Genomic DNA, 27,644 nt, shown 5'->3' with positions numbered 1-27,644 from the left:
TTTTATTGTTTTCTTTACCACCTTAATTATATTAAGAATGAAAAACAAATAAAATAAGGTTTTATTTATATTAATCAACGTAAATTTATAAATTTGGACTTAAACATATAATAACTTAAAAAAATAACAATAAATTATTTAAAGAATTTACCTAGTAACATATAAAATTAATAATATAACTAGGTATATAATAAAAATCTTATATAAAAAATTCTTCCGAAATTTCACTGTAATAATAATTATTGTCTTTTTATAGAGTTATATTAAAAGGTGAGGCATAAACTGAGTGAGGCACGAGTTTTGAAAATTTATGAGTAGCTAGTGAAAATTTTATACTTGATCTTAAAAGCTAAGAAGACACGCGCGATAAACATAGTCTTTCCTCATAGTCGGGTAAAAATACTACAGTGCAGTTTGTTTCGCTGCTTCATTTTCACTTTTGCTTTGGAAGTGAAAATAAGTTTGATTAATTAGTATTTGATGTCATTAGGTTAATGTCCTATTTAGGAAATAAATAAATTGAAACTAAAGTAGTCAAATAAGAAAATTCATTAGCACTAAAAAGGCACATCGTATAGATCCATAGCCACATTGCTACAGATGACACTGACTCAGCAGCACGAAGAGTTATCACCATCATCGTCTGGTCTCCGGGAGGTCATCATCGAGCTCACGACACCTCCACCTTCTCGCGAGCCTTCCGCAGGATGCTTTGTAGCTCCGATGATGAAGTGGTTTTGTACTGGAATTAAAAAAGTCTTCAGAAAATACTTTGGACCATCCGATATTTTGTTTAATTCAATTCAAACTAGATGTTTTTCAAATTTATGTAGCCTTCATACCATAAGTCACTTTAGAAAGCAAAATTCGTAACTACATAACTCTATGTTATAATAATATATAAATATACATATATATATATATTATATTAATCTGAACAATGTATTCTCTCGTCCACATTCTATTCTAAGTTCGGATAATTGTGAAGTTGACGTTGTTGAAGAAAATGCTGCAGTGCAGTTTGTTATCGCTTCTTCTGCACTGACGCCTTGGAAGCGGCAGTAAACTTAGTTTAAAGTAATTTATTTGACGTCAACCAATGTTGTGAAACCAAACGTTTTGACAACAATTAAGTGATATTATCCTATAATAATGTATAAAAATTTTGAATTTGAATATGATCTATTTAACATGACTTGTTTAAATCAAAATTTTAGTCAGTTGTCTGTGATGCAGACTAACCTAAGCCTCTCATCACTGTCATACCTCTTTTAGTGGTTTTGCTCGGTAAACCTCGTTATATTCTCATTTTCGGTATTACTTTGATTCCTTCCTTCCTATCTCCTCTTGCCACGCATCTTTTTAGGAAATTGGAAAGCCGGCCGATCACTGATGGCTTTTTGTCTATTGCTTTCTCATTTATAAAGTTGACAAGTTAATAACACACTTAGGTATAAGCCCACCATTGTACTGTACTACTGTTTTATATTTGTAATGTACTTCTTTAGTGAAAAATAAAGCATTTACGTACTTATTTTCTTACTAACTTATTTTTTTACTTACTTAATAAAATGATTAAAAATACCATTCAGCTTCAAACTTACAGCTAATTCCTACTGTACTACTCTTTCTTTATCACCTAATTTGATTCGTAATTGCAATGTATTTATTTATTTATGTACACAAAATTATATACAGAAGCATTTATTACAGTAACTCTAGTACAAAGGTGCTACTTATTTCAAAAGAAATCTCTTCCAGTAGACCCATGAGAGGAGAGATTAATTTTGGAGCGGTTTTGCAATGTAGGTTTGCCTCAGTCCCTCTCAGCAGCATGGCAGCCGCACTCACCCCGGACACGTTCCTCTGCACCAGGATCTGGCTGTAGAGCCGCTTGCCCTCGTCGCCGCCCAGCGCCGTCTCCAGCTGCTGCCGGCTCAAGGAGAACAGCTGGTGACCGGACATCCGCAGCTGACGCTGAGCGTGGGAGCTGAAGCCTTTCGCTTCTAGCCAATTCACCACTTCGTCTGGATTGGATTTCTGCAAAAAATATTTTTTCTAAATTAAAAATACACAAACTCAGCTCGAGAATATCACATATCATTGATCTTTAAAGGTACAATAGGTTAACTTAAAGCTAATAGCTTATTGAATCAAGAATTCGCACAGTGATTGGTATGAGTTAAAGAAGATAAAAGTACACTTATTATATCCAGATAATTTCTTTTGGACATCTTACTTTTGGGCACAAATTACCCTGGTTGTATTGCAGCCGCTAAATAGGTTGCGTTCTGATGTCGGGAGCTGTATGGGGAACACAATAAAAGTGGCTTATCTCTAGCAACAGTCGCTCCACTTGTAGCAGCATGCTGACGATGCATCACTTATCGTTGTGCCCTAGCTGTCTTTACTCATGCACAAATAATGATTTAGCTGCGGCTTCTGACTAGATGTTTACTTTCTGACACACGACTACTTTCTGGGCCAAATGTGGACAGCACAAACCTGATGAATGAAGATGTCGGGCGTCTTCTTGATGTCCAGCAGCTTGTTCCGGCGCTGCTGGATCTGCGGCAGCACGACCAGCAGCTCGTCGTGAAGGCCGCTCACCGTGCTTATGTTCGATCGCGTCGCTGGAAGAGGAAATGAACATGTAGTGACCTACAATTTAACATTTTTTGTATGTAACGCGATAATTTTCGAAACGTTGGTGTGAAGTTGATGATATTAAAAAATGTGTGTAGGATCTGTCAATAGAATTTTAACAACAACAACAACAAAGAAAGTCGGTTTACACTTCATGGTATCAGTTTTCTTCTCCACTGGCTCCGGGGGCGGCGGGGGCGGCGGCGGCGGCGGAGGGGGCGCTGCCGGCTGCCGTTCTAGGAGAAACAATATAAGTCTGAGACGTGCTATAAAGTTTTCTGTACGGTAAAGTTTTCATACATACTAAGCACTTTATTTTTTATAACTCAATATGCAAGCGGAAAATTCATCTTATTCTAAATACAGTATTAATTTGGAAATAATAGCGTAGGTAAGTTTGTTTATTTAACTGAAAATTGGAGTGCGTTTGACTTCAATCTGTATGATGGCAAGCAAGATGAGGTCTAAGGTGGTGCACACACGCTCAAATATCTTATTCTGTGCCTTGAATGTTCTTGAAAGTTGTAGGTCGCGGAGCGATCACGCGGGGTTTGTTTGAAAAGTTTAGGGTAGGTACAGGATATATTAACTTACACGCAAACTCTACAAAAACATAAAGTTAACTTACCACATAGAAAAACACAGCACAACACAGCTGAAGCAAGCAAGACACACACACACACACATAAATACAAATCTCATTTTAAATTTGTGTAGATATCATTATGAACTCTGATAACGATCAATCTTAATCATCATAAATTATGATTAAGTACCATTAAGATTCGATTTCGTTTATCAGATAATTGATAAATTATGTAGTCTTATATAAAATTTAAATTTAAATGTTGGTGTTATAAGGAATTGGGTTATAATAAGCAAAAAGCAAAAAGATTGAAAAAAACATATTTTAATGTATAAAAAGTTTAAAAAATACAAACATTGTAAACTAATTTGTAAAGACGTTTGTCTACAATAAAAGTTATTTGTATTTCTACGAGTATCTTCCATTTATAGTAATCAAGAAATACGAGAGATGTAGGTATGTACCGATTGTTCAGTCTGTCCTTATGTTAAAGAATGCAATATGAATAGATAATAAATTGATGGAACGTGTTCTATAGAAATATCAACATAGAGTTAATTAAGGAAAGTATATAAAACGGGTGTTTTTGGAGGAGTAAATTTGGTACCGATCTATTTTTATTGTAGATTAACGCCTCCGTGAATGGACACATGCATTTACTTACTATAACATGTTCATTCACTCTCCATACAGTATATATTACTTTATACTTAGGTACTGAATTGCTTTTCATTCATAGACATTTATATAACCTTAAAATCTTTAAATATGTCTTTAAAATATAGTCTTTAGGATGTAGTTCTCTAGCTACACTAATTATGTACTTTGATATAACTATATTATTATATTTATTCTCACATAATTAACACAAATTATTGAATACATTTGTTATTGCCAATGCATTAATAGAAGTTTCTGTTTATTATTTAAAACAGAGACAAGTCTAAATCATTAATTTAAAATTTTGATGCTGCATCGTTATTATACTCGTATGCACAGAAAATTTAATAAATTGCACATGGCTACAATAAACTTACTGAATCGTTTGGTTTCCTATGAGTGAGCGTAACTGAGCATCATGTTACAGTGTTTGCCGCACGGTAGTTGTGGCTTTGGTCTGCAATCTATTACTTCAAACGCAAAGTAAACTCGAAATATTAACAAGATACTTTCACGTAACTTGTGTTTGCGTTTGTAGTATTAAAAATTAGTTGCATTCTATAAATGTAGAATAAGTAGCAGTTACCTTGTTGACCGTAAGTTTTGGCGACCAAAGCCATAAGCCGCGTCCAGACTGAGGCCACTCGCTAGCAATGCCGGCGGCGTAAGTCAGGGCGCACCTTACATTAGTGACGGCACTAGCACAGACATTAGCGACCATTAGAAATCTGGATAGTATATTATATTATTGTTATCTTAAAATCTACTTATCCAGATTTCTGCTTTAGCGACAGACACAAGCGCACACACAAACGCGTTCCGACCGCGCCGCCGCACTCATCAATAAATATCTACTTACAATAGTCCTTGGATCACACGAGTTCAGAGCAACGCTTGACATCGTGAAACATACATACATACACAGTAAAAAGATATGTAGGGCATGCACTCTTTATAAATGCTCATCGGGGTAGCTTTATTTATACTCTGTAAATTTATATACCGTGGCGACATCTTTTATATATATAAGACGTTAAGTACTTAAAGATGACGCTGTATAGATCACCAAGTAATCGATGACTAAATCGCAGCGCAGGTGAAATTCCTGTTCATAAAAAGCTAGCTATTTTTTTTATTGTAACGATGCGAAGCGATTGGCTCTTTCGATAGAACGTTTAAGTCGTGCGAACCAAGCGCGTTAACTAATGATATGACTAACAGCGTCGAAACTAATTAAAAGCGCGAGAAAGCACTTTGGTTGAGAATTGTATGGAGGTGGGCGTGGATTTGAAGGGGGTGCTTCAGTCATATGGTTACACAGTTACAAAGACAGAATAAGAAGTGGGTTCAGAATAAATAAATTAAAAGATAAATAACCTGCCTCTATCCGAGCCGTGAACTGTTAAAAAAGTGATGATAGCGAAACACTTTCTTTGAAAATGGCGTTAAATTATAGGATATTGATTTAGTGTTTCTGTTTTGGAACATAGAAAACACGATCTAGTGAAAAAGCATTCCTGCTGAATGCTCATGAAAATATCAAATTATAAACGCAAAAGAGTGAACCATATGACTTATTAATAACTTCTCATGCCCTATCCCCGGAGTGCGGCGGCTAAAAGTATCGGAACTCGCCCTTCTTGCCGATGCGCTCGCGGCGCACCCAGTCGGCGCCCGCGCCCCCCGCGCCCCCCGCGCCCCTACCCGCCGCGTTTGTCGGACTGCTGCCGCCGGAACCGCGACCGCCGCCCTCCTGGAATGAGACAGACATGTTGATAGTAAGTTAATAAATAATAAGGGGTCAAATTTTGAGCATATCAATCTTGTTGGTAAAGAAAGTGTAGATTTCAGGCTAGTCCAGGATTTTATAAACTATTTTCTGATGCAAAACTTGCAGGTTATCCGTAATCAATAATAAAAGCAATTCATAGTACCTGATGGCAGCCGTTTGTGCCTGATATATAGTTATAGTTGTATAAAAGGATACGTTACTGGTAATAAGTATTTTATTAAATAGCCCGTTAGTGCCAGTTTGTGCTCCCTAGGCGCTCTTAGTGCCATCCCGATGTACCCGTTCGTGCTTGATGGCGCTCGTTAGTGAGATAGTGCCCGCCAGTACCTGGTAGTGCGTGTAGATAGGGTTGGGGTAGAGGTGCGGCGAGGCGGGCGGGGACAGCGCGGGCGCCACTATGGTGTGGGGCACGTGCGCCGTCACGCCGCGCCGGTTGCGCGCCTTCCACCACTTGCGGGAGTCGTCTAGCACCTGGCAAAAGGTTTTACAATTGAAACGAGAGGAGATTAACTTGTAATATTTGTAGGTAAGTTTTAAAAGGCAAGTAGAGCGCATGAGCAAATAGTGGCAACATAAAGCGACTAATACACTACACTACACTACGCCTACTTTTTGTTTTGTCTTCAGGCTTCAGGCAACAAAAGAAATTGACCCACTTTCATGATATAGCCTTCGTTAGAAGAAACCACTATATAATCGAGCGTGTCACAAATATTATAAGATAGAAATGCAGAGACTGTACAATTTGTCAATTAAATTTAAGTTTATCATCTTTTTTTTCTTTCTTTTTTATAAGTACTTAGTTTTAGCTTTAATTTTAATTTGAGTTCATTTAAATTGAGTTATCTTTTAACTAAGTAAATAGCCTAAGACAAAATCATTAGGTAAGTTTTACTGTGATGTGTAAAGCAAAATATAAACTTAATAGATAGAAACACTAAGAGAGGCGTACCTCCAAGTATTCGCCGCGCACGACGGAGAGCTCCTTGTCGTTGTTGGCGGTGCGCGGGTACGTGACGCGCACCACGCGGCCGCCGCGCGCCGCCACGCCGCGCGCCCACGCCTCGCCCAGGTCGTCTAGACGAGCAGGCACATTGACTATATTCATTGATTTACCATCTCATCCCTTGCTAATATTATAAATAGGAACGTCTCTGACTTTCTGTCTGTTCCGCTTTCACAGTTAAACCACTGAATCGATTCGAATGAAATTTGGTATGCATATGTTTAGAAACCCGCGTTCTGAAATAGGATTCTTTTTCGCACCACGGACATCCTTATGATGGATGTTATCATGGTGACAGGTTGCTAGTCCATCACCGGCAAGAAGAATCCAAAGTTTTTTTAGCCCTTCCGTCATTCGCCTTTTACGACATCAATGGGAATACATATATGGAGTGGTCCCATTCTAAAGTGCCAGCAACCAGCCGGCAGGGTTGTGAGATCCGGTCGTTATTTTTATTTAATCATAAGTTCATATTATTTATAAATAATAATATGTACTAGCATTAAACGTCTACGGTCACGGAGCGACCACGGATAATTATTGTAACATGATTCGAAACGTCCATGATAAATGCACGTTATGTGCACGTGAAACCATTTTTATGCAAGTATTATGCAAGTTTAAAATCAGTTATAATTTAATGTAAACATCGGTTACCATCTTCTCTGTCCGGGCCCCGGAACGGCGGCTCCCGGTCGGGCGACGACGCCGCGGAGCCCGAGTCCTCGTGAGCCAGCGCCCGGGGCGCTCTGTACAGGGGAACATTGATCAGTAACTGTAAGCATCGGCGAAGATATGGTTAAGGAATCCTAGTCACGAGCGAGAGGTTCCAAGCTTAAAAGTTCACTGCGGTCATGTTTCAATTCATAAGTTTCTGTGTTACGTAAATAAGTTAACAGGTGCTCTGTTTGAGGAAAAACATCAGGAAGAAACCATATCGAACGCCAGGAGCATGATGACAAATTGGTTATAATACATATTACTTTATCTTCTTTTTTTTATTCATTCATATCGTTAACTACCTCCGACAGTGAAACCTAAATTTCCCGCAGGTATACAATGAACATAGATCGGATATGGACTCAAATTCAAATTCAAAAGATTTAGTCGATATGGGATATTTCGAACATCACTTAAAAATTGCCATATCTTTTTTTTTTAACATTGGTTGACGTCGAAAAAATACTTAAAACTAAATTTAGTGCCGCTCCCACAGTCACCACTCGGCCAGCAAGACCAGACCACAAAAGCACCTGTTGTAAGTCGTGTACTGGTCCCCGTACACGTCCGGCTCGTCCCGGTCGTAGTACGGGCCGGGCACGGCCGAGTCGGCGCGGTCCGGCGCGCGCTCGCCGCCCCGCTCGCCGCCCCGCTCCGCCGCCCGCTCCGCCGCGCTGTCGCTCCGCCGCGGGGACGGACTGTGTGGGTGACATATAGATAGACAGGACAACACTAGTAGCAACAAAGGCAACATAAACGGTAAACAAACATTAAATTTAGCTGAAAACATAAAAGAATCTGATCTATGGCGTCGTAGCTGTATGAATCACATCCCAAGATCATCAGTGATAGTCAAAATGTGTATTATGTGAGGATGAATTATTGATGAGTTTCGCCAAATAAATATAGTATTTCTTTCCTTTTGTTTACTGTCATTGTAAATGTTTTTTTAAGAGCTTTCATTCTTATCGCATATTAATTGTGATACGGGATAAAAAACAATGTCTCTGACGGGGTAATTGATAATACCCGTTAGTGTACCTAAACATATAATTTACCCGAATGACCTTTGTGTTTACACTTAAAACCTGGTGTAGGGTTATTTTCAATACATTGGAATTACAGATTGTTGAATTGTTGGCTCTGTCAACCCCGCAATGGATATAGACGTGACCATATGTATGTATGTATAGAATTTCAGAAGGTCTACACACAATACCACACATAAGCGCACCAAGGACGTGTGTACACACACACACACACTCAAAGCAAGGTAATGGTGGCACGTACCGCCTGAGGGGCTGGTCGTCCACCTGGTAGTCCGGAGTCCAGCCGTCCATGAACACGGGCTGGTACGGGGGGATCGGAGTCTTCCACTGCTCCCTGAAAAATAATAAGGTCGAGGTCAGTTTTGAAAATTACAAAGAGATGAATTAACGGCATTCCCTTCCCTTTTTACTAAACTGATTCACCGACTAATCGCCAATGTAACTATAGCCGAAACTACTGGGCGTAGAAAGTTAAATACATAATGTAGGTTTGGGTGGGAACGAACTAAGGAATTTCAGGAGTTCGTTCGTAATAAAGGAATTTTTAAAGTACTTTTATACTTTTTGTGTTGCTTTATAGATAACCAGAGGTTTGCGGTTCTAAAAAGGAACGACCTGTTTTATTCATAGTTATTTAAAAAGTGTTTACTAAAACATTGCCCATATGTAACAATTAACTTGTGATTGAACGAAGTGATGCGCAAAAACGGTCTTAACTACTTGTGCAATCTGTTCATTACAAACTTTTGGAGATTCCTTGGGAATACTTTCATCCAATATGTGATAGATTCCGATGCGAAGGTAACGGCGGTCAGCTTCATTGCTTCGTGTAAAAACAAATTAGAAACAGATTTGAGTACATCACGACGTGTCGTGACACTATATTTTCCTACTGGTTGATCGGCGTCTGATAACAGTTATTTTAGCGTATCTAATCAGAAATATTTTAATTTCCACGCTGACTAATGCCTTTCGTTTTATCGTGACCTGCCATCGGGGATCAGGAGCTAGATAGAAACTATTGATTTTATATAAGTATATGCGAAAGTAAGTTTGTTTGGGTGCCGTGTGGTTCCCGGCGCCAGTACAAAAAAGAATAGGACCACTCCATCTTTTTCCTATGGATGTCGTAAAAGGTGACTAAGGGATAGCCTTACAAACTTGGGATTCTTTTTTTAGGCGACGGACTAGCAACCTGTCACTATTTGAATTTCAATTCTATCATTAAGCCAAATAGCTGAGCGTGGCCTATCAGTCTTTTCAAGACTGTTAGCTCTGTTTACCCCACAAGGGATTTAGACGTGACCATATGTATGTATGTATGTAAGTTTTTTTGTCTCTTCACACGCTATTTGCTAAACCAATGTAAACTGACTGTGTAAAAGTCTGGAGAAGAACACAGGGTATCGTCCTGGTAAAAACTATAGTTCCCCTGGGATTTGCGAAAAAATCTATATTCTCTTGGTGGCGCTAAATTCGCTCTTACGAAGTTACGGGTGATAGCTAGTAATATATACCTAAAGGTAACTCAGTTCCGCGCCTGCGTTAAGTGAGAGAATTTCGGGGAATTCCTCTCTTAACACATCCCCTGACCACAAAAAGAACCTGCAAGCCCAATTTCAGGACCCAGCGCTTTGGACTGTACGTTGATACGTCAGTCAGTCTGTATCTTCTTATAAACTACTTCAACTTATATTTTTTTCCTTAAAAATACTTATTTTACATCTTCTAACCATTAAGTCTTAAGTAAATAGGATTTGTTTACACGCCAAAGATTACCCAAAACTTACCTCTTTACAGTATGAGCATGGATAATATAAAACAGATAAGTGGATAATCCTCCGAGTTTGTTGTTATCGTGTATAACACTGGCAGGTCCGTCCGGCAACACGGATAAAAAGATAGAGGTTCTAAATTCGATGTCTGTAATCCATAGTCTCTGCTTTCGTTATTTTTTATTTCATGTCTATGTTGTGTCAGTGATGCCACAATAGGGTTCTGGCTGGAAGTCAGTGCTGAACGGGTTTAGCGTATCATTGAGTATATTATAATATTTTCTTTGTCGCCTATCTAACTTTTCGACTTTGTCGGTCCTGTCTACCCCGTATGGGATAAAGATGTAAATATGTATGTATGGATGTACATTTGCTCTTCCAGAATTTTTTTAAACTCACATAAGCATAATGGCAAAAGATTACAATGCTAATAATATGAAGAACTAACCTGGGTATAAGCCATGCATCTCCCAACGAGTGCCACAGCTCCGTTTCCTTGCTGGTCACACAATTGGCCAGCAGGTTCAGGGCGTCCCTGGTCAGCAGCGGCTGGACCACGCGCGCTGGTAGCCTCCCGTCTGCTGCATCTTGAGCGGCGTCCACTATGAGGGCCAGGGGTGTGAAGAGAAAGTGGACGAGCTCTGGGGCGTTCGGGTCGTGGATGTGGGCCCGCAGCCGCGCCAGGAGGTTGAAGGACAGCTTGAACTTCTGCAGGACGTCCACGAAGTCTCTCTCTGGCGGTGGCCGTGTCCGTAAGGCGAGCATGCCTTCGCCGGCGCCTGCTCGTTTGCCTCCTGTGATGAAAATAGATAAGTTTTACAGGTGTTCTTATTTCTTATTGTAAGTGCGTTATCAGACGCCTTCTATGCGGTCGGCTGAATAATTTTAATGTGAGTGAAGGCGTCTAATCATTGGATTATTATTAGGTGATATGACACTGGAAACGCGGAAGACATGGGTCAAACTAAAGTATAGCGACATCTCCAGCTCTCTGACAGCAGCTGCCACAGCTATGACCTTCAGTACTTACCCTTAATATCTAGATAGAATCTTTGTTAAGCAAAGACCGTTTATCTCATGTATACCTAATGTGTTCGTTGATTTTTGGCATCCCAGAGCCAGCACTTATCTCTCAATTCTCCTCCTGTCGCACTTAGCAGAATAAAATGTAAATGACCTCCGCCCCTAGATCTCCTTCTCCTCTCCAGCTCCCTGGAGGCAGCCGCCGCGTGCTGCAGCCGCGCTATGAACTTCTCGATGTCGTCGAAGCAGCGGTTGAGGATGGCGATGTCCTGCTCGTACAGCCGCTCGGAGCCCGTGGAGGAGGCGTCGTCCCGCTCGCCGCCCGACCCGCCCCGCTCCCGGCCCCCTCCCAGCTGGGCCGACATTTGCTGGAAACAAAAGACTCACTTAAATGGAGAACAGGCTGCATGGGGCATCATAAGGGCAGTAATATAATAACTTAGGGTAATATATGTACTACTACTACTGGCTAATAAACCTATTTCCTGCCTTCGAAGTTCATAGCTGAATTGTTAGGATGATTCGCTTGTCTACGTAAATCTTTGAAAATAATAGTTATAGTTTTAATTGTTATTCAGTCGTCTGTTTCCCAAACACCAATCCATTTTGAAGAAATACACATAATGCTTCTGAAGCAGAGAAAAGATTTGACTGCTGTATGCTTATTCCGCTTCGTTCGCATGCATCATTCACTTCATGCGAGCTCCAAATAGTTGGGATACTTGGAAAAGTTGATGCTTTAGATACTTCTAATATCCACGGGAAAAAAGGAGCCGGCAACACTATCAGAAACCACACGTCGAAAAATGATAAAATATTTGAGTTACGAGGATCTGATACTATAGGTGCCACTCACAGTAAGCACGGCGTCCCATTGGTTGCGGGTGTACGTGTGGTAGAGCCGCTCCATGCCGCCGCTCGCCGCCGACTGGCTATCTGCCACGATCTCTATCGGAAACACTCGTATCGCTATCGTATCTCACAGATAGAGTGTTTACCAAACGTGGACCAAGTGTTTTAATCGGCTGTACCATTGATTCATCGAGGAATTAGTCGATTATGAATATTACCTTCAGTAACGAAGACTAGTCTACTCCTATAACTTTTGTGTTGTATTATACTATTTTATATTTGGTTGGTTTTATATTTACTCGTTTGTGGTATTAAACGAGCACGTAACGTACCTTTATTTTATCTCTGAAAGTGAGTCGCTCGGTGATCGCGGATTATTGTAACATGAGTCGAAATGTCCGAGATAAAATAAAGGTTCTTAACGCGTGTTCAATACATGTATTTATCAGCTGTAGTCTAAAATTGTAGAGCTGTGTGAATCATGTTTTTGAAAATTCTTGAGATGATAGGAATGCATTCGAACATGCATTGATTAACTATATCATGTCTTTTAAGTCTCAAAAACACTATGATAATATGTGTTGAATGTAGATACGACTGTAGGACAGCTAAAATAATAACTGCAAGTCAGATATTACCAGATTATTGACCTATAAACCTAAAGAGAGAATCTCAAGTTTATTCGCCTTACCCGTAACTTACTTTTAGATACAATCGCCACATGAACAGAAGGAGCCAAGTCTATGTTTCTTCTTTGCTCCCAAAGCAGCGTGGAGCTTGGAATAGAAAGATGACGTATTCCAAAGTGCGGAATAATATTTCAAGGAGTAGAATGATAAATTGACTGACTCATCATCAGTGGAGGCTAACCCTTGGTCGTAGAAAGTTGAAGCTGTTAGGTTGGGTTCTGTCAGGAGAGTATGACAAGAGAAAATGATCCGTATTCCGTGAGTAATATAAGTATGGGACGTAAGTTGGATTTATTCAACCTTTTTATGTTCAATCAATCTTAAATTCTTAACATATTTTCGGCCGATAAGTAGATACACTTTATAAGCTAACTATCAGTACCGAGTATTAATGGTATGCGGCTTGGTTGACGTAAACATTGATTATCAAGATATGAGAATTATTTTAGGATAAGTAGATACTTAATAATCAAGGACGATATTTTATTATTAGGAACAATCAATCTAGAATTATTAATAAAATGGTTTATTTTTTGTTTAATTTATAGATTAAAAAGGACGACATAATTTTTTTAAAGTATTTCACAATACGCTTTTATTAATATTTCATTTTTGTAAGAATTTTAGTAAAATGTAATTAAATGCAAAAAGATAAAATTGTTATACTATATATTGGATGTTTTCTGAAAGAATTGAATTGTATCACCTCACTTTTCCTGTAGGTGGATGACGTATGAGGCGACTAAGGACCAAGCACTGCTACCTGCAGGTAGGTTGGGTGCACGGTAAACAGTATACCCTAATAGTAAAAGGTCTGATGAAAACTCAACTTCATTAACTCATTTAAAAAATTGGTGTAACTTGTTAGTGGAAACGGGCAACACCTACCCCTAACTAAGTATAAGATAAGCTAGGTACTGGATGTGTTACCATGGATGCAGTACGGGTTAGGTTTGCATGTTATACATATAATATGCATGTAAAGTAAGCCCCTGCTAGTTCTGTCGTCGGATCGTCTCACCTGCCGCCTCGGCCGTTCCATATCTCCGTCCCGCTCCCGCTCGCGTTCTCTCTCCCGCTCGATCACGAAGTCGCGACCCCCCTCGCCCGACCCCCCAGAACTCACGCCCCTGGAACCAACATGGCCATTATGTTAATTGTTCTATCACCACACGAATACATCAAGTTTTGATACTGCTATAGATTTCTATAACAAGACTATTGGAATGTTTAGGCACACAATTCGGTCGAAATATAAGACTACAGAAAACTGACGTTTGGAATGTCAAAAACTAATAGTTAAACTAAACTAAAAGAGAAGAATTCTGAAAAACTAATGTTTAAACACTTGACCTTTCATATAAAGCGAAAAATAAAAAAAATAATGGAACACTGCACACGTCTGTGACTCGAGAATTCAGAAACACTTGCGCACTTTGATTAAATTAGGTTTTATCGCTGATTAAGAACGTTAAGATCAACTGATAAAAATAATTTCCTTCATTTATTGGTACTTTATACTTATTTATCCAAATGTCATTAAATGCTTATTCATACAAGTGGACATAATTTGGATAAATTTTTATATTACAATTACAAAAATAAAAAGCAAAGAAAACAGCCGACATATGTATCCAAATGTCATTAAATGCTTATTCATACAAATGGACATAATTTGTATAATTTTTTATATTACAATTACAAAAAAATAAAAGCAAAGAAAACAACAGAAATATTTGAAAAAAAAAAATTAAGAAGAAAAGCAGTCTGAATTAAACATTGGAAATTCGCAGGATCTTATATACAAGGCATAGGGTTGCTGTTCCTTTGTGATTGGCACGGCGTTTATTGACTGTGTGGTGTAACTGACACGGGACTCCATCATCGTGTATTTGAAACTGATGGAATTGATATTTTGCTACAAACATTGAAGGTATTAATCTTGTGAATCTTAAGCAATCAGTAAGATGATTTTGATGTTAAGAAGACTTAGTTGTTGATTTTGTTGGTGGATGTAAAATTTCAACATTAGCTGTAAAGTTGAAATATGTATAATTTATCAAAGTACAGCCAGCTGCAGGAAAGATAAACATATCTACAACCTACATGATAAGTGAGAAAGGCATGTGGTTGAGTACAAATTATTTTTTTTATTAATTAATATGGGATATTTCAAACATCACTTATTAATTGGTTTCACAACATTGGTTGACGTCAAATAAATTACTTTAAACTAAGTTTACTGCCGCTTCCAAAACGACAGTGCAGAAAAAGCGGTAACCAACTTCACTGTGGCATTTTCTTCAATAACGTACACTTGTTAAATTTACACAAAGACAAATCGTACCAGGTGTAAGCCGACACGGGAAGACCGAACAAGTACTTATGACGGAAGTAGATCATACGTGGTCACAATCCACAGCGTTCATCTCCACTTCGGGATCAAAACTGCGAGATAACGTAGCTTGAGTCGGTATCGGAAGATTGCGGCTATCTCGAGAACGATGTTGTAAGAGCCCCAGTTAAGAATCGAACAGACATTTTAACTGTTGCTGATAAAATGATAAGGAATGACCGAGTATGGGGATTGGAAGTAATACCAATTGTATGAATAACTGGGAATTCTACAATGTACTCTTATCATATTTTATTCTGACATAAACATACTATGAAGTAGGATTATTTTGGTAATTCAAACAAAAGCTGAACGGTGCTAACTTATAAGGTTCCCCTGAATTTACTCCCGCGCGATCAATTGTTAGGAGGATGACGATGATCAAGGAATTCAACCCATCAATATCCAAGCCACTGACTGACTCACACACAAGTTTTCTTTATTGGCTGCTGACATTTGATAGCTTTAGGACAGAATCACTTTTGAGCAGATTTGCTTTACGGTAGTATTTTTTACAATATTATCAAATTCCTTACTTCAGAGCGTTCAGTTCTTCGACGAGTGCCTGCGCCCCCACGTCATGGCACTGGAAGATGTGCAGCTCCCGCCGGGGGGTGCCCGCGCCCTGGGCGTCGGCCGGGGCCCCCACGACGAAGGCTAGGACATTGTTGTACAGCTCGGCCGGCTCGGGGGACGTGAAGGCCGTGGGGGAGTGCACCCACGATGCGGGGAACCGCTCCATTATTGACTAGACAAAGAAATAAGTACACAAATTATTTAAGAAGTAAAATATTTAAAGAAAAGAAACCAAAAAACAAAGAGGACAATGTACCTTTCATCTACAGTACTACCTAATTGATTGTGTGCAATAAACTTAAATGAATAAATAAACATGTCATTTCTTATAGTTTGTAACCTTGAATTTCAATCAAATCTTACTCAATTTTTTAATGTTGTCAATACACTAAAATACGTAACAGTCTCCCGGACAGAGAGCTGACGAGGTCTGGAGAATAATGATTACAGTGTGAATGACCATGTTGAAATTTTGGGTAATTCTTACAGTGGATTACGAAGAATTGCAAGGAAAGGAATTATACAAATTCCAAAGGGCGATCAAATATGTGTGAAGGAGGACTTCCTTACCCCAGTTTCATAATCCATGACTAGCACCCACTGCCCCTCTAGACACAGCTGCATCTTCTGGCTCCATATTCCTGAAACGGGGAGATAACTGGTCAGCTTTCATTTTCAAAATAATATAAACACTCGAGCTTAGGATAAACTTCATACCATTTTTTTGGAAGGATTGATATTCTCTATAAATGTCTAGATGGGAGATGATTTAAGACTGGAATCCTCGTTTTTTGTAGTGTGTTAACATTCTTGTAGTTTAAGCATATAACAGCCTACTTCATCCAAGTCGAATTTGTCCGCCTAGATTTCCAAGTACTTTCTGGAATTTACTGACAAGGTAATAACACGGAGTGACTCCGGTCCGATTTCGTGAAGTCGTCGTGAAAACGACTACGTGGTTTTAAGGGATCACCCCCTGAGACCTACCATTAGTCTTCTCCAGCTGCAGCAGCCGCCGCATCCCGTCGGCTGGGTACACGATCCCGGTCTCCCGCGTCACGGTGAAGGTGGCCAGGTGCTCCAGGACGTAGGCAGATCGCTCGTCCCCCCGCCCGTCCCGACCCTCACCCCCGCGGAGACCCGCCAGCTCTTCGAACTCATCGAGCGCGCGTTGGGCACTCCTGAAATCAACGAAGAGTTTCTTTATAAGCGGAATTAATGTCACGATTTTAATAATCATATTCTCGCAAATTATGAGCGAGTCTTCTTCAAAATAGGAATTTGATTTTTGAGCTTTATTATATTGTAATATTTTCTCGAATTTCTCGAATGCAAAAGCACCGTTACCTTGAGAGCCCGGAGAGGACTAGACGTTTCAGGGATCTTGACTAATCTGACAGTAACCACACGACAGTCTTCTTCGTTCAAGGAAGATTAAGCGCTATATTTATGGTACTATAATAATTGATATTAAACTTTGAGGTTGCATTGTACTATTTATGTATAAATACTACCTACAGGTTGTAACGTAGTTCCTGTAAATCGTTTGCCCACGGCAACGTGCCCAGAAGGCTGTTGCATTGCCACGGTGAATGGCAATGCTTTATCAATGCAATTATTATCTTTGACCTAAAATTGATATAATATTCCAGCCTTCTGGTCACGGAATAACTCGATCAGTCTCTTAGAAAGAAATAAAATATAAGTAGTATTCATGGTAGTAATTAACCAGATGTTTACCTGGAAGTACCACTTCCGCTTCTGAGCGCCATCTTGTCTCCGCTGCGGCCTCACGCTGAACCCATCACACCTGGTTACGGTCACCGCTTGCCCCAGCCTCCTGAAAATTAGGAGAAGAGATTGTTTAATTGGTATTACTTATACATATTTAGTTTTTGAACGAATCGAGGAAGGCGTATTACTATCTTTAGTCGATTATTTTATTGAATCCAGCTTCAGTAGTTGAACGTGGCCTATCAGTCTTTCCAAGTCTGACGGCTCTGTCTGCCCTGAAAGGGATATAGACGTGACAACATGTATGTATTCAGCTTCAGAAGCTACATATGCCGATTGTGTCGTCATTACCTGCTTGGTAACGCATAAATAAATCTAATCATAACCCATCTTGCATTATATATATCTAAACATAACCGAAGTTTTGGTTTAAGAATAAACTGTCCCTAGGGTCTGCAGAATGTGTCAGTTGAAAAAAGGAGGAATAGGTCTGCGTCGGTTAATTCTAGAGAAAGGTTGGTGCCACTTGCAGGTTCCAAGTCTCAATGATTTAACGGTTTACCCTGCCTTCCTAACTAAAGAGTCACCTGCCTTATCAGTTAGATTATTCTTACCACGTCCTTTACAAACAGAAACCTTATTATACAGAGATAACTTATGCGATTTGAAAGACCTTATCACGAGTCAAATAGACGTTGACTATCAGAGCAGTCGCGGTCAAAGTAAATACCGACCCCAGTCGTAAACGCAGGTGCGCAGATAAGGGAACAGGGTTTGTTTGCTGTGAGGTAAAGATAATATTGTCTAAATGGGATAACGTCAATAAATAATAGGGAAACAGAAATTACGGAATGTCCGGAATCAGAGCTAAAATGTTATGCTTTATCATTTATTTATAGGTTCCAAATATGCTCTTTATCACATCTCTCAATAAAAAAAGGAAAAGCTTTTGAAGTCTCGATGGTCGTTTGTGACAATTTAATAAAATCATAGTAGACCATAATCTTCCTGACGTTTGTCCGGGTTAGGGGTTCCGATAAAGGAAAAACTCTTATATTTTGGAATTTTTGGGGGAACAAATATAAAAAGAAAACATTTTGTCGAGTTTATTGTCCAAAGTTGCAATATTATAAGGCTGTACTGAATTTGCTGTTCGAGAGGCGCTCGCTGAGCCCAGTCTAAGATCGAGATCGCCTACTTCCACGACACGATCCCAGACTTAATCTGGTTGCTTGAATGTGCAGGTTTCCCCAATATGGCTTCCTTCACGTTGAGGGAAATTACACTTCAACTTATTGTTATTCAAATTACGTATACGTGTGAATAGCTTACATTGAAATGTGTGAACGATCCGTTGCTTTCTATTTACCAATTAAGAGTGAGGAGTGCGAGTGAAACCGACGCCCGGCGAGGAAAGTGCGCGTGCCCACCGAGTGCTGGCGGGCGGAGACGGGGCAGAGGCTTGTATGCTCATTTAGGTAGTTGTGGTATAAAAGCATGTACTAACTAAAGTTTGTTACGTTTAGCTTCGAACTTAAAGCAAACAATATTTAAGTCTTTGGTAACAATAACTCAACTATCTGTTAGTAACAGGATTATGCCACTGTACTTAATTATACTGAATATTTTATGGAATTTTGATTATATTATAGGCTTGTCTAATGGATTATATGCTATAAATAATGTTCCACGTGATGGAAAGAAAAATATTACAAACACATTGAATTTAATAATTATTATGAATTTTTGCCTCATACGAGTAGTTACTACTGTACCGACACTAAAAATTATATGTTTAAAACCTAACAACTGAGGATACAGCTGAGAAGTAACCGTCATGACAGGCAGACAACCCACACCTACTTACATGAATCATCTATGTACATATAATGTATGTAATTATTAATGTTTATATGAGAGTATTTTATTATGAGTCATACCTAGCGTTGAAAATTCCGAAAGAAACAAATTGTTTTTTCGGTGAAAGAAACGTTTTTTTCGTTTTTTACCGTTTTATTGGTTTGTTACATTGAAATATATCAGAATAAAACCTTGGGGAAAAAACGGTTTTATTGAGATTTTCGTCGTTTGTTTCGAAAAATAAGAAAAAAACGATTGGAAAACTATATATATATTCTATGTATAATTATAAATTTTTCAAACAATGATGCATATTGTAAGGAAATCAATACTTTTCCTATCGTATTTTTCCGTTTCTTTCATATTTTTCCGTTTTATTAATAAAAAACATGAAATATTTCATTCTTATCTTTCTTGAATCGTTCGTAAAAAACTTGTATAAAAACGAGGGAATTTGAAAAAAACCGGAAAATTTCCCGCTTTTTTCAACCCTGTCATACCGCGACGTCGCCGCGACGGGCATTGATTGACTTGTCGTGTGGGTCTAGTATCTCAAGTTTAATTTAGATCATGTGAGGAAGACTAGAATGAAATATTAAGTTTAAGTATTAATATATTTTTTAGCAAACGGAAAAAAATATTTAAACTCCACATGACATAATCGAATGTAAAATTAATTTCATTGTTTTTAACTTTTCATCAACTTGTAACAGGTACATATTTAAAAAAAACGCTACGCATCGATTGACCTTTTCAATTCGAATAAATAACATAACAACACACATCGCATACAAATCGTAAGTGAAACCGAGCGCGTGAGGTAGTATAGCTAACGGGACGGGCCGCGGGTCCCGTGGGAGCGCCGCCGCCTGCTGAAGACATCGACGCGCCACACTCACTGCACACGGTACTTAATGTATGTACCTATGTAAGATTTGACATTTGAAGCATAGGATTCAAATATTAATGAATGAAACTCCTTTTATTGCGCAAAAATATTACATACAGTGTATTGATTTTGGTGATTTGTCAAAATGTATCAATTTTCATAAATTAATTTAAAACTTTATTGAGCCTTGAAGGTGCTCAATGGGTGGACTTAATAATAGATAGATAACATAATAGATTTCTCTAGCATGCAACATTTAGAAAATATCAAAAATAAACAATTGAATTGACACATAATATCATCAGGTGTAAATTTGATCGAAAAATACACAAATGTTTTATTTATTTACATATAATATAATAACAATAAATAAGAATTTAGATAGATAGATACATACTTCAATATTATTTTTTTTAACCAAAACTTCTTTTCTTTTTTATTGCAGTTGTCATAAATATATATAAATAGACATACCCAACAAACCAAAGCCAAAATGAGGGGTTAGATTATTTTTTTTAATTATTTATACAACAAGACCTTAGTGATTGGAAATAATAGATTTTACTACTTAGATAAGTTTATGTTATCAATTTGCTTCGAAAATATTTGGTAAAGAATCAAATTTTAAAAGTTACGGTCAGTTATCTCTGTAATACATTATAATGAGTAAGATATCTAACAAAAGATATCAACAATACTATGATTGTGTTAGAGTGAAGAAGCCAGAAGTGGCAGGTGGGTGCGGGCGCGCCGGGGCCGCGGAATGTGGCGAAGGCCGCCCGCTGCCGGCACTACTGCCTGCTGTCTAATGTAGTACACATAGCGACATAGGATTCAGAATATGAGTAATAATAAGTTCACCGCGAACATAGACCTCGCAAACACTATAAATTTTTACAAAATTTTGAATATCTTAAAATATGTTGTTGCCTTAAGGACATACATACACATAATTACGTCTATATACCTTGCGGGATAGGTAGAGACAATAATTTTTAAAAGACTGAAAGGCCACGTTCAGCAGTTTGGCTTGATGATGTAATTGAAATTCAAATAGTGACAGGTTGCTAGCCCTCGCCAATAAGAAGAATTTCTAGTTGATTAGCCATTCCCTTAGTTGAATTTTACGACATTTATAGGAAAGAGATGGAGTGGTCCGGTTCTAAATTGCCGGGGACCACACGGCAGATCCTACATACTTTTTAAATTACAACAAAGTCAGACCATCATCAAATTACAAAGTAATCGCGTTACAAACATAGTCCTTCCTCCTGGCTTTAGTCCCGGTTGCATCCTCGGAGAGGAGCTCGGGGTAAGCCTTTGACCATGGATCCTACATTGGGTGAGTCAGGTTTTTACATGAAGCGACTCCAATTTGACCTCTGCGACCATTGCAGGTAAACCTCGCCCGTATTAGATCCATGGTTACACACACATACATATAATTAAGATTCTGGAGACATACCTTTAATCCCGGTAAAAACTGTAGGTCCCATGGTAATTGCGAAATACCTGTATTATTTTGTAAGTGGTGCTACATTCGTCGCTTTGTATAAATGCCGCTAAAATAACGCGGGCGAAGCTGCGGCTACAAGCCTAGTTGGCAGTGATATTGTTTGTTTGTTTGATTGTAATTACTTTATTGTACATAACAAATTTTAAGTAGTACATAAAAATACATTAAAAATAACGAACATACAAGGGCGGACTTATCCCTGTGAGGGATTTCTACCAGTCAACCAGGTAATTCAAAGAAACATATTAAGTTAATATTATTATCAAAGTAGTTATATCAACGTGATTGGATGCACGTTGTTTAACGTTCACATTAGATCCGATTAGATGCGTCCTCAATGATAATTATCACCTCCGATAAGGCTGCGTAGGAGTGGGCAAGGGGGGAGGGGGGGGGGGGGGTCGTAGGAATGTGTGACGTCACGTCGGCGACGCGACTCCGCCGGCAGCGGTCATGCGTAGTGTAAACTAAACCTTTTTACTGTAATAGTTCGGTAGTTGAGGTCAAAGTTAAATTCAACTTTATTCTTTTTATGAAATGACTTGAAGGCCATGTTCGGCTGGTTGGCTAAATGTTGATAATGATTCTAATATTTCGGTAGATGAGGTCAAACTTAAATCTAACTATAAGTTTGACCTCAATTACCGGAGTAAGAAGATACTTTCATAAAAATAAACAAACGAGTTTAATTAAAATTGATAATTTCATCTTACTTATATAATCTTTTTTTTTTTGAATGAACATTCAAACTAATTATATAGAATTATAATGTTTGTTCGGGTAAATTAAGCGACATACACAAAAAGCGACGAAATTAGCACCTTCTATAAAAAGCAATGATTTAAACCGCCACCTGCCAAAAGCAACGAATTCAGCGTCACCTACCAATAAATACAGGTTTTTCTCAAATCCCACGGGAATTATAGTTTTTACCGGTATGAAATAGGTACCATATGTCCTTTCCAAACTCTTAATTACATATACGCAATTTAAGAAGATTGGTTCAATAGATAACCCGTGAAAGGTAACAAACAAACACAGCGACGGCCTCTGTGGCGCAGCGGTAGTATCTACGCTTGTCTGCGACATCGGAGGAAGATAGATAGATATTTCATGTGTATCAGGTAGGTGCAGGTTGCAGCAACGCATTCCTCGCTGATGCGTCAGCGAGTGCCGATTACATCCACCAGCGTTTGTGGTGACCTCGTGATTTCCAATACGTTTTGCTTTGTATCGGTTTGGAATAAAAAACTCTGAACGCACTGTGCGATAGTACAGCTACGACAAAGAAAGATGATTAAAAAATTCTGCGGTGTAAAACAATAATTAGTACTCCGTTAAGCTTCAACGAATTCGATTGTAAAGTACTTTGCTCTCTAGATAAGATATCCACTTGTATGTACTTGTATCCTGAATGACTCGCTTGGTTAATTAAAGAAGAACATGAAGTAGGTACTTTGAATTGAAAATGCTGAAGACCGAACAAAGTGGAGAAACAAATGTGGGAAAGAAAGCATGAAGATCCAGTCAGAGAGTTACGAACTTATCGCGACGCTAACAGACTCGAAAGGAAACGGCAGATAGGAAGACATTTTAATAAAATTCAACAGAAGTAGAAACTAAAAACTATAATTAAAAAACGAAAGATGTGAGCGAAGTAAACGATGAATGTAACCCAAGACGAAAGCGATTTCTTCTGATCCCGTTCGACCGCTAAAGTATCGTCATAATGTATGTAATGGTCAATTAATAGCTGCGCAGACGCATGCTAGTGTTGCGTGTGCGCAGGTAATTATGCAAGCGGGGGAGCCAGCTGCGACGTCATTACTTACATTCATTATTCACGAAATATTAGAACGAAAATTTCCAATTAATTTTATTACCTAAAATAGTCAATAAAGTAAAGCATGTTTCGTTATATGTATTGTAAAGGTACTGACATCATTTCTAAATAACCAAGTTTTATATTTATTCCGACGTTACGCGTGTTTATTATCATCACGCCTTCAAGCTGAAGAGTAGGTATACTAACTAGGTTTTCATCTGCCACAATAATGGGTATACACAGGGGTATACACACAGGTCTAGCAACCTGTCACTATTTGAATCACACTGAACGTGCCTGTCTACCTGTCCGCAAGGGATATAGACGTGATTTTTATATGTACTACACTCATTTGCCGTGTGGTTCCCGGCACCAATACAAAAAAGAATAGAACCAATCCATCTCTCTCCCATGGATGTCGTAAAAGGCGACTAAGGGATAGGCTTACAAACTTGGGATTCGTTTTTAGGCGATAGGCTAGCAACCTATCACTATTTGAATCTCAATTCTATCATTAAGCCAAATAGCTGAACGTGGCCATTCAGTCTTTTCAAGACTGGTGGCTCTGTCTACCCCGCAAGGGATATAGACGTGTAGTACATATGTATGTATGTACTACACTCATTACATTTTCCTAGAATCTCTCGAACACCAGATCGCATTCTATATTTAAGGCTTTCCATATTGCAAATGAAAGGTTTCCGTTCTTATAGGTTGTTTACTGATTTCAAAGTGGACTTGCGATAATGCCGCGCCGCATGCGTTACTTTCCACATAATATTTGTCATCGAGATATACAAACCCGGTTGTTTTGTAAGTATATCTAGGGCTGTCAGGCGTCTAAAGTATATATAGTCGGGATTTTAAGTTCTGTAACCATGGATCCAATACGAGTTAGGGTTACCTGCAAAGCTTGCGGAGGTCACATGGGAGACGCTTCGTGTAAAAACATGGCTCACCCAATGTAAGATCCGTGATCAAAGGCATACACCGGGCTCCTCCCCAGAAGGTTGAGGATGCAACCGGGACTAAAGCCTCCTGGCTTTAGGAAGAAGAAGTCGGGTTTTAGATTGCCTGTGCGGCTTTAGTTAGGCTTTTTTTATTGAGATTAGTAACAAAAACCGGCCAAGTGCGAGTTGGACTCGCGCACTAAGGGTTACTTCCATCATCACGTTTCTACGACCTACCTTACCTACCTTAAAATATGAAGAATTCATATTTTTAAGCAATTTTTCATCATTCCATACTAGTTCTTGTTTGTTCCTGGTTTGTTATATAATTGTCGTCGCATCACTTATACTTAATCATATCTTCTACCGCTTCCAAAACGAACACGTGTAGATGAAGCGGCGGAACAAACTAGATTGCAGCATTTCACCGGACGTTAATTTACAAATATAGATGTTATAATAACGGCAACGCCAACAACAAAAATATCTCCGATCGTTATGTATAGCGACTTGGCAACCCTAGGGGTGTCTATTCAAATGGCTGCATTATGTCGGCAACCTGTCAGCAATCGAACGTAATTATTATTCGGAATGCGTCCACCTCGCGGATGTGGGCTCGCTGACATTGCTAATATATATGTACATATTGGAATCCGCAGTCCGAACAGGTCGGCTGTCTGTCCGTCCTAATTCTACTCGTATGCAGATCAGTGCGCGTCAGCTCAGAGCTGCTGCTACAGTAGCACTGTATGTTTTTCCTATTTTGTTGTATTCTACTTTATAACTAATTTATTTTACACTGGTAGGCCGCCGCGGGCTATACCCGTATAACACTCAAAATGTTACTTTTTTACGGTAAAAGAATTTTCATGATCGGAGTAGTATTTATTGTGTAAACTTTGCCTCTTTTTAAAATAAATAATTTTTATTTATGAATTTTATTATAGTTAAAATTTATTACAAAATAGCTTTATTTCATATGGCATATATGCAATATTATATGAAATCATGTCATTATAATTTTGTCTACATATTATTAAGTGTACAAAAATATGAAGTTTGATTTATAGGTACTGTTTGATGGCATGCGTCACTACACTACATGACACCTGTGCACAAATGGACGTCATAATATCACAATGCTGACTGATAAATTTGGATTAACCTACATGCCTGATATGTTCAGTGTTGACTCTTGCTGTTGCTATTTTACATCATAATTTTTTACTGCCTAGTTAACATAAGTAGAATTTTCCAATTCCAATTTAGATGTTGAGAATATTTTTATGTCATTAATAGAAAGTTATATAAAGGTATATAGTTCATTCTTCTACGGATTTCAATTCAACCTTTTTCTTGATCAGGCGATTTTCATTTCTTTAATTTTAGATTCCCATAAAGAGAACAAACTCTTTCCATTGACATGAAACATTTAAAATCTTCCACAGTGAATATGAACTTATGATTTCGATCACGTGTACCACCGGATCTCCTTTCCTGAGTTTCCTATTGTCCACCAACAGTTATTGTACAGTAGGGTGTCTATCACTGCCATCAATATTATTTGAAACAGTTTAATAATGCACGAAATTAGTGAAAAGTTTACCCTGTAGACCAGTGTACCTGGCACGTCGTACGAGATCTATTGTATTTATTACATCATCAGGAACAGTTATAATTTTATGCATAGCTGTATGATTATCAGCTTTTTATTTAGATAGTTACTATTATTGTACTTCTTCTATTTCCACCAAGATTACGAGTATTCAGGTGATTATGCGAATTCCGGTAGTTTGATGTTATTGACTATAAATAAATTAGCTGCTTTTAAATTGAATTATTTAATGGTGCTCAGCCATCTTTTTTGACTGCGTATCCTATTGCTTTTTCATTGTAAGATTGCATGTTTAACTTATATTGATTCCTACTTGAAAATCCATTTACTATTATCAACTGTTTTGTTGTGATAACGCCATGCCTGACGTTGGTTTACAGTTTAGGAGAGACATATAACCGAGTATTAAACAGTATAAAAATCATAGATTATTCTAACAGCAAAAAGTCAAAGTTAAAATGACATGAACCATAGTAAATGAGCGTGGTAATGATTCATGCGCGGTGCTTGAGTTCACGCTCGTTTTTGTGGGAACCTCGCGATCCAATAAGCATCAGTGTGAGGAACACCGTGCTAATGAACATCTCCATTAGCGATTGTTTTTGACGAACGAAACAATCTGGTTCGTACAGAAGATTCAACGAGCACAGTTATGTGGGAAACGGTTTAACATTCCTTTTGATAATCTTATCTTTTGAGATTAAGTGGAGGGTATGCACTAACCAATACAGGATTATAATTATGTTTGCTTGATTTTCGGAGTAGGAACAAGAAATGGTTAGTGTGACTAAATAACGAAAGCTAATAAATAATGAATAACATAACATATGAGCGAGAGTGGTGTGGGGAGCGAGCACACGCCGCCGGAGCAACGACCGTGCGCCGCCGCGGCATCTAGCGGCCGGCCGCGGTAACACTACCTCCAGCCCATCAACAATCTGCCAATAACTCCTCCATTCATAGCTGATCCCAAAACAACTACCGATCAACTACCTCACTATCAACATAAAACAATAATATGGAAATAACTGCCCATTGTGTGAACTGAAACAATCACAAACAATGGCACACTTATGGCACGTCGTCGATGCAAATGGCTGGTACAGTTGGAACAACTACTACAGTTGGAACAACTAATTGAACCCCGAGCCTGGTCCGCAGCCGGCCGAGGGCCTCGAAGGGGCACAGTTTCTGTGGCATCAGGGAATGTGTGACCGCGGGAAAGCGACCGCTCGGCAGCTCTCTACGGCGCCCTAAATTACATACCCTGCTTATCTAGGCTGAGCTCGTTTTCGTTCAAATGGCAGCTGTGGTGACATCCAATTTTGCTCACCTTTAGATTAGCGTTTCCAAAACGGTAACTCCTCGTTTTATTAGGTGACTGTACACTTCACTCGCGTGGTATGCGCCGGATCGGCGTTTCGGTGTGCACTGGAGGCCACGGCGCGAGGCGGCCCCCACCTCTCACACCTGAACAGAACCTGCA

General features: G+C 38.8%; 1 protein-coding gene across 6 annotated transcripts; it reads right to left on the bottom strand.

Moving 5' to 3' along the window:
- Positions 1–49: 49 nt before the first annotated feature.
- Positions 50–27,644, bottom strand: LOC106139473 (epidermal growth factor receptor kinase substrate 8-like protein 1). 6 transcript variants are annotated; one of them, XM_060951601.1, is made up of 18 exons: positions 27,492–27,644; positions 17,510–17,609; positions 16,757–16,950; positions 16,340–16,410; positions 15,730–15,941; positions 13,820–13,928; positions 11,412–11,625; positions 10,683–11,028; positions 8,701–8,793; positions 7,944–8,108; positions 7,348–7,439; positions 6,637–6,761; positions 6,012–6,155; positions 5,528–5,645; positions 2,796–2,882; positions 2,506–2,633; positions 1,852–2,040; positions 50–758 (listed from the first exon to the last, which is right to left on the bottom strand). In XM_060951601.1, exons 2-18 carry the CDS (start codon positions 17,539–17,541, stop codon positions 612–614), a joined length of 2,466 nt encoding a protein of 821 aa, XP_060807584.1. In that variant the 5' UTR covers positions 17,542–17,609; positions 27,492–27,644; the 3' UTR covers positions 50–611. The 6 variants fall into 6 exon arrangements, with proteins under 6 accessions (XP_060807584.1, XP_060807586.1, XP_060807585.1 ...); XM_060951603.1 differs by having other exon boundaries at positions 50–742; positions 27,492–27,643; XM_060951602.1 differs by having other exon boundaries at positions 5,597–5,645; positions 27,492–27,643.

Source organism: Amyelois transitella, chromosome 25 (assembly GCF_032362555.1).
Source record: "Amyelois transitella isolate CPQ chromosome 25, ilAmyTran1.1, whole genome shotgun sequence".
In the NCBI taxonomy this organism is placed as follows: Eukaryota; Metazoa; Arthropoda; class Insecta; order Lepidoptera; family Pyralidae; genus Amyelois; species Amyelois transitella.
This window is presented reverse-complemented; position numbering and strand designations above follow the sequence as displayed.

Excerpts from the sequence above, each read along its gene's own strand:
- LOC106139473 (XM_060951601.1), bottom strand. The coding sequence starts at position 17,541 with ATGGCGCTCAGAAGCGGAAGTGGTACTTCCAG. Across the intron at positions 8,794-10,682 it reads GATGCATGGCTTATACCCAG|GGAGCAGTGGAAGACTCCGA; the intron begins GTTAGTTCTTCA and ends ATTATTTTTCAG. Across the intron at positions 759-1,851 it reads TGCAGAGGAACGTGTCCGGG|ACTTTTTTAATTCCAGTACA; the intron begins GTGAGTGCGGCT and ends TATTTTCTGAAG.